This window comes from Cynocephalus volans, chromosome X (genome assembly GCF_027409185.1).
Source record: "Cynocephalus volans isolate mCynVol1 chromosome X, mCynVol1.pri, whole genome shotgun sequence".
In the NCBI taxonomy this organism is placed as follows: domain Eukaryota; kingdom Metazoa; phylum Chordata; class Mammalia; order Dermoptera; family Cynocephalidae; genus Cynocephalus; species Cynocephalus volans.
In genome coordinates this window covers 53,580,175-53,592,220 of record NC_084478.1, presented here as the reverse complement: position 1 = coordinate 53,592,220, position 12,046 = coordinate 53,580,175, and the positions used below count along the sequence as shown (strand labels likewise).

At 39.3% G+C, this 12,046-nt stretch overlaps 1 protein-coding gene across 1 annotated transcript; it reads right to left on the bottom strand.

Annotated features, from left to right (window-relative positions):
• Window positions 1–687: 687 nt before the first annotated feature.
• LOC134367992 (histone H2A-Bbd type 2/3) lies at window positions 688–5,961 on the bottom strand. The gene is made up of 3 exons (XM_063084623.1): window positions 5,769–5,961; window positions 4,016–4,123; window positions 688–1,025 (listed from the first exon to the last, which is right to left on the bottom strand). Exons 1-3 carry the CDS (start codon window positions 5,959–5,961, stop codon window positions 688–690), a joined length of 639 nt encoding a protein of 212 aa, XP_062940693.1.
• Window positions 5,962–12,046: the final 6,085 nt, after the last annotated feature.

Genomic DNA, 12,046 nt, shown 5'->3' with positions numbered 1-12,046 from the left:
CCAATCTGTGTGCCAAGTCCTCTTTTGGAATGTGCAGGGTATAAATAAATAAGAAGTGAAATCAACCTGACCATGATTCCTTTTCCTCTATTTCCTTATGGTTTCCCATCCCTCTTCAGTCTTCATGTGAAAGCCCCGTCCCATCAAGTTCATGCCACCCTGTGTGCCACCCTCTCCAGCCCACCCCATTGCCATCGCCTTCTGACTTTAGACCTTCCCTACTGTGAACCAATCCTTCCCCACCCCAGTCGTGGCCTTTAGCTCCACCCCAGTTCCCAGCGTCCTGCTGGGAATTCAGCTTGCCTAGGAGGCCCCCGCCAACTTCCTGGCCTCTCGAGGCCTGTGAAGACGACTTCTCTCCCCTTTAGCCCGGCCAGCTCGTCCCTCCAGGGCCACGGTCCGCACTGTCACCATCAGACACGGCTCCTCTGAAATCGCTGATTCAAACAGCCCACGCCGACCACACCTTCCATCCTGCAACTCTGTGTGGGACAGCTCCCGCTCGATGTCTTAGGGACCCCTCCATCTCAAAAGACACAATCAGAGGAGTCAGGAGCCCTGGCATGGATTTTCATCATTTATTAGCATTTGCAGGTGGCAGCACCACTGGCTCCTCATCTAGGGGAGTTTTGGAGGTGGGATGGGGCTGTTGATGAGGTCCCGCCAGGCCTTGGTACCCAGGGAGTGCTACTTTTTCTTGCGTTTAGGCATCTCCTCGACCTGAGGTTCGGTACCATGTTGAAAGAGGCTCTGGAGCTGCTGGTTGCTGTCCAATGCCCTCTGCACGTGCTGTGGGGCGATGCGCTTCCTGCGGCAGTTGGCGGCCTCCTTGCCCGCCAGCTCCAGGACGTTGGCTGTCAGGTACTCGACAACTGCTGCCAGGAAAACAGGTGCTGACGAGCTCAGGCGCTTGGAGCAGCCTCCCTCTCGCAGGAGGCGATCCACGTGGCTAACCGGGAACTGCAACTCTGCTCTTGAGGAGCGGGAGAGGGTCCGCCTCCTCCGCCCATGGGATTTCCTGCTGACTTTTCTCCCAGCCATGACGGTTGCTAGATTTTGCTTCTATTGGCACAGCTTGATTTTCCCACTGGCCTGGGTCTCTCGCGATACCAGTGCTTATTCCCGCCCACTGTAGGGCCAGGCTGCAGGCCCTCATGGGTCAGGGTAGCTGCCTTTGTGACAACCTAGACTTTGTGATGTCATGGCTGCCCACTCAGCAGTCCTCAGCCTAGAAATGCCCAATATAGCAACCTGGTCACCTAGTGACGGGGCCCTCTTGTTGAGGAAACTCTAACTTGCTCCCTGGCTTTCCCATTCTAGCAAAAAGTTTGTGTTGGAATGGAAATCTTTTCCTCTTCCATAGAACACCACTCCACGTTTTCCATCTGAGACTGGTCTTGCATTTTCTTTGAGCTCTTTTATAGCCCTCTGTAAGTTGGAGGTCACTGATAGACATGCACAACCTCCAGTAGAGGCTCACTTATTGCCCTCTGACACTGTAATCAAACCTCTTTTGCCTCCTATGACATTTACATCTCAGTATTCCTGATTCTGTACATTGGATTGTTCTTTGAACTGCTTCTGATATTTGCCAATTTCCTTATCTAATAAATATTATACCATGTTATTCCTATCTGTATGTGTGTCATGATTATATGCTTCTTTGATAATTCTCTCTACCTGCTTCGGAAGATGCGCTTATATGTCCTACTAGAGCCACATAACTTTCAATGACAGAATTGAACCACATGCACTATTCAAGCCCAAGCATGCCTTGCCCTGGCTCTCCTGTGTGAGTCCAATGCACCGATGGTACTTGGTTATGTTTTAAGAATTTGTCTTTTCCTCTTTACTAATTTAGAGTTCCTGGTTTGTTTTCGGTTCGTTTACAGCTGATGACTTATTTATCATTGTGGATAACCATGTTTGGAAATTTGGGTTTGGCTTTATTTTTTCCATTCATCTAAAGTTCAAATAACATGACAGTTTCCATTTTAACCATTTTAACCGTACCATTCAGTGTTTTGGTTAAGTACTTTTACAATTTTGTGAAACAATCATCACTATCAGATTCCAAGATAATTTCATCACACCGCTCCCACCCCCTGAAAAAACTTTCATACCTGTTAAGCAGCCAAACTTATTCTCTCCTCCCACTGGCCCTTGGTGAAAATTAGTCTACTTAAAGTCTGCGTAGGTATGCCTCTTTTACACATTTTTAATATATTGGATGGTGCAACACGTAGCCTCTTGCGTCTAGCTTCATTCCCTCCGCCATATGTTTGCAAGGTTCATCTGGATTATAGGGTGTATCAGTACTTCATTCATTTTTATGACTCTAAATTAGTCCACTGTATGCATAAATCACATTTGGTTTATACATTCATCAGTTGATGGACATTTGGATCATTTCCACCTCTTGGCTAGTAGAAATAATGCTCCTATGAAGATGTTGTGTGCAAGGATTTCCGTGAGCTCATCACCTCAACTGTCTTGGGTATGGACCTAAAAGTGCAATTGCTTGGTTGTGTTGTGAGAATTTGTTTCCTGATCTGACCATTTGCATATCCCTTTAAGTAGATGGATAGTTGATAGAGATGTGCTCTCTGTTGGGTGGGAGTCAACACAGAATCTGGTTTGTCAGTCTTTTTGTTGGATTCTCATTTTTTTGGCTCAAGCTAATGAAGTATTTCTTGCCCTCTGGGAAGACAACAACTATTTGACACCTGGACCAGGGAGTTTTATTATTTCTGTGTTTGCACAGGGCTCTCCATTCTTTAGGGATAGACTAAGTGCCTGAGGCATATTTTGTGATGACTGCATCAATTAGTCAGATAAAATATTATTTTCCCCTGGTTGTCTGATAGATATAAATGCTTTATGCACACAGGCAGGAGCAAATTTATAGATTAGTGGCAAGAGAACAAGTATAAAGTGGCAGGAATTCAGAGGTTGTTTAACTTCCATCCTTCACCTTAATGTACCTGGAGATTTCCTACAATAATCTCACTGTCAGTCTCCATCTTGGGAGGAGAAGTAAGCAACATTTGACAGTGATAAACTATATAGCATCTCTGTATGGAACAATTGGACAGAAGTGGATATGATATATATTTAATGTCTGTTTAAAAGATGAATGGATAAACAAATAGATAATAAGTAATGCATGGTAAGTATTGTCTTTGAGTAGAAACTATAGAAGAAAATCTGTCATAAGCTAATTATATTCCCTGAAGAATGGCCGAAAAAATGTAGAATGATCAATACAAAATAAATATATATGAATGTCTACACTTTTCTACTCTCAGTTCTTTTTGGGGAATATGAAATGATTTAATAACTGTAAAAGATATCTGGAGATCTTTATTTCCTTTCTTTTGTTGAACCCTTAGCCAACAATGATTTTTTTCTTCCATGGATCTCATAAGAGACTCTGAAACAGAATCACATTAAAAGGTGTACACATGTATTTATATATGTATGTAAATACGTTCATTTATATACAAATATAGTATATGTTTATACACTTATTCATTTAAATTGTTCTTAGTGCAAACTAATAAACATATTTTGCTTAGCAAAATATCTAGGTAAGGATCATTTATTGGAAAACATATGGGTCAAAAAAATTAAAAATAATTGTTGATTGAAATGATTGGAGACATGAAGGAAGACGCAGCAGACGAGATGCAGGTGAAGAGCGGGGGGCTACTGCTCTCTCAGGCAAATAGCACCGACCCAGCCGCTGTTACAGCTTTTATTACATTTAGCAAGCTAGTGCATGCAAGATAAGCATTAATGCATAAATTCTGCTATACTTTCTCCAGAACCGAAGGCTGTTACCTCCCTTCTGAAGCACTTGGTTATCTATATTGTGTCTCCTGGGAACATCCCAAGAAAGTGTTCTCACGACTTCAAGCATTGTCAAGGATATCCTTGACATTTCTTGGCTAACTCGTTTGCGAGTTCACCAAGTGAACACGTCCTTGGGTGCTGTCCACAGAAGTCCATTAACCATTTCCTTCATCTCCCCCTTTTTGCTTTTGCCTTTTGCGGTAAATGACAGTGAAAATAGCATGCCTTTGCTCACTCATTCGTTCTTGTTCTCGGCGGCGTTTGTAGGCTATATTTAAAAGGAAAAGTAAACATGCAATTACTATAAGCATACCGGCAACAGATCCGAAAGCCGCTTTTAAATGAGGGATAGGATTTAATTGATATAACTTATCAAGCAGACCTTTAAAAACACTTTGTTGTGAAAGAGGTTGAACTTCCTTTTGAAAAGTGTTTTGAATTTGAGATTGTAAATGCAAAATCTCTTGCGTTAAATTATTATGATACAGTAAATGCATTTTAACTGTGTTCCAATAAGATTCATTATAAGGCACTGGGGTTATACAAAAGTTAGTCTGATTCCAATCACATTTCATTTGAATTTGTCTTTGTAGGCTGATAACTTGATCTCCTAACATTGTCATAGCTTGGTGTAAATCAGCTATTTCTTCATGTATTTGTGTGTCACTTTGGCATTGAGTGGACCATAAATCATGTGAATTTTTATGCCACTCTGTCACTTCTTGCGAAGTTTTAATAGAGCTTTGTAAAGCTATTGTTGTTGCTGTTGCAGTAGCAGTTACAAAGATTATCCCTACTATTACAGCTATTAACATTCCAATAAATCAACGGGAATGTTTTAGCAAAGACTCAGCTACATATTGTAAGAAACCAGCAGCACGGGTGTCCTGCCATGGTCGATTAAATTTTACTGGTAACGAAATGCCAATTCTTGCCTTCAAGATATATAAACTGTCTTTAGAAAAATTAATGTTCATGGTATGATTTAAACAAGTATATAATGAGCAATTACCTAAACATTTTATCTCACCAGTGGTTTGGTTCCAATTAATTTGTCCAATCATCGATAAATAAGGTAATCATACACAAATGTGAACATATATGAAACTGTTCACAGTGAAGTTTAAGGAATAGTTTGATGAGGAATTGCTAGTCATACCTCCAATCCATGTATGTAAAGGATATAAAGATGCAGGAAGTTTCCACAAATCTTTTTGTAATGGATAATATGGTAAATGAGGAAATGGAGGTGCAAATCCTCCACCGTGCCATACAATAGACTCATTTTCTGTAGTACTTGTAGTATGATTATGTTTATTCCACTTTAGATCTGAAGTGTGTCCTTTGGTCCGAGTGGAGCCAATTGGACTCCAATCAATGACATTTCCATAGGAAGTATTAACGAATATTTGGGCTGTTTCTCCCCTACAAGTAGTCCAGGGAGCCCATTGGGGCAAGTGATTCAGAATAGGTGTTTGACAGGGAGGAATATGGGGTACAGAAGCATTTGGATCAAATAAAGAATTGTGGAAACTATAGGCACTTAACAAAAACAGTCGTCATAACTGTTCCTTATTTGTAGTATTTTTTGCAACAGTTAACCATGCCTGGGTGCAATTTTAAGACAATGATCACCATGTCCAATACAAATAGGAGGTCCCCCGATCCCACTGTATAATTTGTAACATTAGTCCCTTCCTCTTCAGGCTTTAAAGGTCCTCGCTGGGAATATGGTTCAGGCATCTATCTAGAGTCATTAGTATACACTAACAATGGGGCATCATACCAAGAAATAGCCCGATTAATGGGAGGATGTGGAATATAGGCCCAATAAGTATGATTATCAGCAGTGACAAAACCAACCTGAGTGGACACCAAAGCCATCATGGCCAAAAACATTGCCGATGCATTACCCCCATGACCATGTTGTTCAGTGATCTTATTTGCTTCTTGAGTCAATTTCTTTATTTGTCTCCAAGTTGGTATAGTCGCCATTTGAGTGCTTGGTAGTGGATAACGAAACATTTTCTGGCTATTTGGGTCAATCTGTAGATCTGCTATGCCTTTCCGAACCTCTTCCATTTCCTTCTTTCTCTTTTGAGCCATTTCTCAGCTTAATCCTCTTATCTGGTATCCAAAAGGATTCAGTATCTGTGGAGATATAAGCATATCCTCTGCCCCAATGGTTAACTACTGCCAGAAGCCAAAGGGATTTTAGTGTATCATAATAATATATAGGTTTTGTAGTGGTTCACTAGATACATGTGCCCATTATCTTTCAGCTGGTGTTGAATTTTCTGCATTTCTATTCAAAAAATTATGAATAAATAGCACTTGGGCTATTCGTCATCTTGGGGATTCCATATAATCTCCCCCTTTTTGTTTTTGTAATAAAGATTTAAGTGTTCTATTACGCCGTTCAACTATGGCTTGACCTGTGCTGTTATAAAGTATACCAGTAAAATGTTTAATATTATAAGCCTGGAAAAATAACTGACATTTCTTAGATAAATATGAAGGGGCATTATCTGTTTTTAACTGTATAGGAATTCCCATGACAGCAAAGGTCTTCAGGAGATGAGAAATAACTGCATCAGCACTCTCCGATGCCAGTGGTGTTGCCCACATAAAACCTGAAAAAACATCCACAGAAACATGAACATGTTTCAATTTACCAAATTCAGGAATGATAGTAACATCCATTTGCCATAACTGTAAAGGATCACTCCCATGGTCTTTGGCCCCGGCCGATAAAGGAACTGCATCTAAGTTTTGACATATGGGGCATTGTTGTACTATCCCATGGGCTTGAGTCCATGAAATATGATAATCATGATGCAAAGAGCGAGCATTAAAATGAAAACGGGAATGAGCCTCAGTGGCCTGCAAAACAGAACCTACAAGAGTGTCGATTAATGCATTACCTTTACTTAACGGTCCAGGCAAATTGGTATGAGCGCGAATGTGCGTAACAAAAAGAGGTGAACAACGGGAGCGAATAACTTGCTGCAGTAAGCGAAATAAAGCATGTAATTCATTAGAATCAGAAGGAACAGTAACAGTTTCTATAGTTTGTACCACTTGGACAGCATATTGGGAATCTGAAAGAATATTTAAAGGAATATCTCCTACATCAATTAAAAGTAAATATATAGCGTATAATTCAGCTTTCTGAACCGAAGTATAAGGACTTTGAAGGACTTTATGGTTTACTGTGTCCGTATATCCTGCCAGGCCAAAATTGTTAGCATCTGTGAAATAAGTTTTTGCATTAGATATAGGAGAAAATGTAACGCAATGAGGAAGGATCCAAGATGTTCTCTGCAGAAATCGAAGCATCTTATGAGAAGGATAATGAGATGTAAAACTTCCTAAAAATTCACTAACAGCCAATTGCCACCGTACATTCAAAGCATACAAGGATTGTATCTCTTTGTGAGACAAAGGCAGTACAATAATACAAGGATCTTGACCAGTTAATTAACGTAAACAGAGCCGTCCTTTAGTAATCAAAACAGAAATTTTATCTATATATGTTTCCAATGATTTAGTAGTTTTATGCAGAAGAAAAAGCCATTCAATAATATTATCTTGTTGTAGTAACACACCGGTGGGTGAATGAGGTGTATGAAAAATCACAAGTTGTAAATTTGTATAGTCAGTAATTCTTTGCAATTGAGCTTGTTGGATAATATTTTCCAATTGTTGTAACTCAGATTCGGCCTCTTGGGATAACACTCGAGGGCTGTTTAAGGTTGGATCACCCTTTAGTGTTGAAAATAAATGATGCAATGCATATGTTGGGATACCCAATGAAGGGTGAAGCCAATTTATATCTCCCAATAACTTCTAAAAATCTTTTAAAGTCCTCAATGAATCCCTTCGAATTTGTACCTTTTGGGGAATAATGATTTGTTCATCAATCTTTTGTCCTAAATAAGAAAAAGGAGGTTGTGATTGAATCTTATCCTCCGCAATTAAAAGACCAAAATCCTGAAGTGTGGCATGAATAATCTGTAACAATTTGGGGCAAGAAAAAGTTGGAGGCATAGCAATTAAAATATCATCCATATAATGAATAAATTTCAAATCTGGAAATTGAACCCGTAAAATTTCCGAGCTTACTCATTACTAATTGCTCTTTTGACAGCAACATGAAGCCGGGCCAAAAAATCAGTATAAGGTTCATTAGGACCTTGTATTATCTTAACAAAAGTTTGGGGGGATTGTCCTGAGTCTTGAATCCACTGCCAAGCCGTAAGTCAAATTGCCTTTAATTGGGCAAGGGCAGCAGGGTTCATCTGACATTGCTGTTGAAGATCAGCCCAGGCACCAGTACCTGTAAGCTGTTCCACGTCAGGCCCTCCATTACACTGATAAGCGTTTAGGCGAGACACCCTTTCTGCTTCATCTCGCCACCATGATTTAAACTGTATGTATTGAGGAGATTCTAAAGTCGTACGAGCAAGCATTTCCCAATCTTTTGGGATAAGTAAATTGTCCTCAGCAAAAGACATTAAAAGTCCAGTAACATAAGGGGAGGCAGTACCATAAGTACTAACAGCCTGCTTAAGTCTCTTTAAATATTGAAAACCGACAGGATCATATTGCACTTGAAAAATTCCATTAGGAAGTTCTTCATTAGGAGGCATTTCCTGTCTTAAAATGGGAAAATTAAAAAGTCCATTAGGAGGCATGTCAGGAAGAGTCTTTTGGGGAGCCCCTGAATCAGCATCTAACATAACATTTGTCATTTGAGGCGAATTTGGAAACTTAAAAATACGATGTGGAATGCCAGGGGCAGAAGCAGACGGAGGGATTGATTTCTGCCGTACAGCAGGGAAAGCTTGTGCATCCTGTAAGCAAGCCTCCAGTTTTTGAATAAGATCGTCCAAAGCATCCAATTTTGGATCGTCAGGGGTCGGAGGTAATGGTGGGTATGATTTAGATTGAATCAGACATTTCTTTTCTAATTCAGGTTTTGGAATCTCAGTCTCATCATCAGAAAAATCAGAAAGATCATCAGACTCTGAACTGGGCATGGGAGGGGCAGAAGGCTCAGCAGGAGTCTCATGCATATGTGGAGAAAAAATTTTCTTTTGTGGCTTTACTGAATCAGATTGAGAATGCTGACTGCTGTCATCTGAATCAGATTGAAGAGGTTGCAAGGCTAAAACCACCATGTTAAAAGCTGCCCATTCCTCTGCCGATATAACTTCTCCAGCCTGATGAGCTCTCCATAATGCTCTACCGACCTGCCTCCAAATTTTTAAATCAAATTGGTTCTTATTGTCTGGAGTAAACCAATAGCAATGTTTCTGTATCATTTTTAATAATGAAAGTAAAACCTTCTCTTTAATTTTTAATCCTGAAGCAGTCAACAATGATTTCAATACTGCCATATAATCTCTTAACACTGATCATTAACACTTAACACTTAACACTGCTGGGGAATTCCCCATTATGCCCCGACTCTAAATTTCCGGAAGAGATGGCGTAACTCTTCGCTGTCTGTTAAAACCTCCTCAGTTCCGTCTGTTCCCACGTCTTACCTTTCGTGCCCCTCGTTTGGGCCCCAGATGTTGATTAAAATGATCAGAGACGCGAAGGAAGACGCAGCAGACGAGATGCAGGTGAAGAGTGGGGGGCTACTGCTCTCTCAGGCAAATAGCACCGACCCAGCCGCTGTTACAGCTTTTATTACATTTAGCAAGCTAGTGCATGCAAGATAAGCATTAATGCATAAATTCTGCTTTACTGTTCTCAAGAGCAGAAGGCCGTTGCCTCCCTTCTGAAGCACTTGGTTATATTGTGTCTCCTGGGAACATCCCAAGAAAGTTTTCTCATGACTTCAAGTGTTGTCAAGGATTGTTCCTTGACATTTCTTGGCTAACTCGTTTGCGAGTTCACCAAGTGAACACGTCCTTGTGTGCTGTCCACAGAAGTCCATTAACCATTTCCTTCAAATAATACTTAAATGTGTGCTTTTTATAATGTGTTGATAATAAATGCTATAGCCTATAGAGTGACTCTTAGATCTTCAAGCATGTGGAAAATTAAAAGGAATGTGAAGTGAGTTGGGTAATATTAGTTTAGAGATTTTGAAAGGTAGATAGGTAGGTAGCTAAATAGATATATCTTAAATAAGTAGACACAATAAACATCTCTTAAATAAGGCATATTTGTAAGAAAACATCTTTAAGGGTAGAACAGAAAAACAGCATCATGTAAATATTATTTCAAGAACCCACAGTTATTTTCCTAATGTTTAACTTCCTTCTCTTTCTTTAGTGTTAGGGACTTTATATAGACCACAGGTGTATACAGTGAGTCTTTCTTGGCAAAGGAAGAGTAAATCAGAATGTAAATTCTCCAGAATCCTCTATGGGAACAAGTCAAGTTTCTTATGCATGCAAATGGAATTACCTCCTAGAGAGTAAAAGAGAACTTGAAAAAGAAGGAGAAGATCTTGCATGCAATATTTGCTAAAATCTCATTACATTGACTTTGAGCTTTTAGTTTTCCCAGAAGAAGCTATTATCCATTTCCTCTAAATTCAAATTGAATGCTCAATATTATAAGTTTTGGGGCACTTTTAATTAAAAATCCAGGTGTGCTAGCTGTCATAAGCAGACACCGTATTATTTTAACAGCCGTATATTTCAGGGATGCCAAATACTCTTAAAAGTATTAATACTGATCACTTTCTTGGACTCATATTTTTAAATATGACCACAAAGAGGGGCTTTATTCCTGTTTCATAAATTTCATACAACTATTTAGCATTATGACACTAATTTTCTTTGATGTATTTTAAAGGAATGTTTTCTAATTTGTCAAAAATTTAGAGTGAGTAGGTTCTTGGCTTGACTATCCCAAGTCTTGTTTCTGTGGTACAAATAACCAGTACTATGCTTAGTTGTAGTGGATATGAATTCATTTTGTTCACTTTTGTGAGGTCTGATTTAGCATGTTCAGATGAACAAATATTGCTTACTAAAACATGTGGGGAAAGATTACTTAGAGAAAATTGAGAAATAAAATTATTTAGAAGTATAATTTTCATAATTTGTCAGTATTAAATCTGTACAGCCTGAAAAGTACTAGCTCTTAATGGACCACTGGTATGAAAGCAAACTTATTTGGAGCAAATTAGGAGAGTCTGAGGCCTCAAATTTTAATTGAATGTAAATTGTGCATTCAGGATGCAAGACACTGTCGTTTGAACAATCTTGAAAGAGATAAAAAGAAATCTCTCTGTTCAGGAGATAGCACATTAAAAACCTGTATATAGCCTAATATACCAGTAAACCAGTATTATGTGTATGTTAGCAGACCACCTCAGTGGATAAGATGTATTATAATCAGAATGTTTATCATACATAATTACTGAACAGGAGCTGTGTTATATGGCACTGATGAGCACGGATTTGTAGTTCCACATTTATGTCTTTTTAGGTTCCTAAGCAGAGCGTGTTATGTTGTAAAGCAGCAGAAGCAGATGGACTGCCCTCCAGAGTACAATAGAACAGTGTAGGATTTTACAGGGGAGAGGGTTCCTCTAGCAAAACCACAAAAATACAGGCAGCTAGAGAGAGAAATCCCACAAACTGACCAGAAAGAACTACTGGTCATATTCAAAATCTACTTGATATGTATCAAAACTGACATGCAGGACACTAATGGAAAAAAAAAATAGAGAACTTCTCTTCTTGTTTAAAGATTGGAACACAGTAGGCTGTATTGAATAGTAACTGAAAGCACAGACTCTACAGCCATTTCTTAGTAGACTTTGGACGCATTTGATTCTCTCTCTTCCATTTCCTCTTCCAAAACATGTAGACAATAAAACAGTACTGCCCATAGAGGTGCAATGAGGATTGGATGTGGTGAGGAATAGATAGTAAACTCTATACAATTGTTGCCTATTATTATTACCCTGATTTTATCAATGAGGAAAAATCTCAGAGTTTAAGAGACTTGCCAGCTCATGAAAAAACTGAGGAAAAAGCAGATAACAAGTGCCTCGGTTATCTGATGCTGCAAAATAGATTGCCCTAAAATTTAGCAACATAAAACAAGAACAATTTACTATTTTTCACGATTGTATTGATTGACCAGGGGTTTCTGCTGGTCTTACTTGAGTTCATTTTGCAACTGCATTTTTCTCAAGGGTCAACTGGGGGCAAGG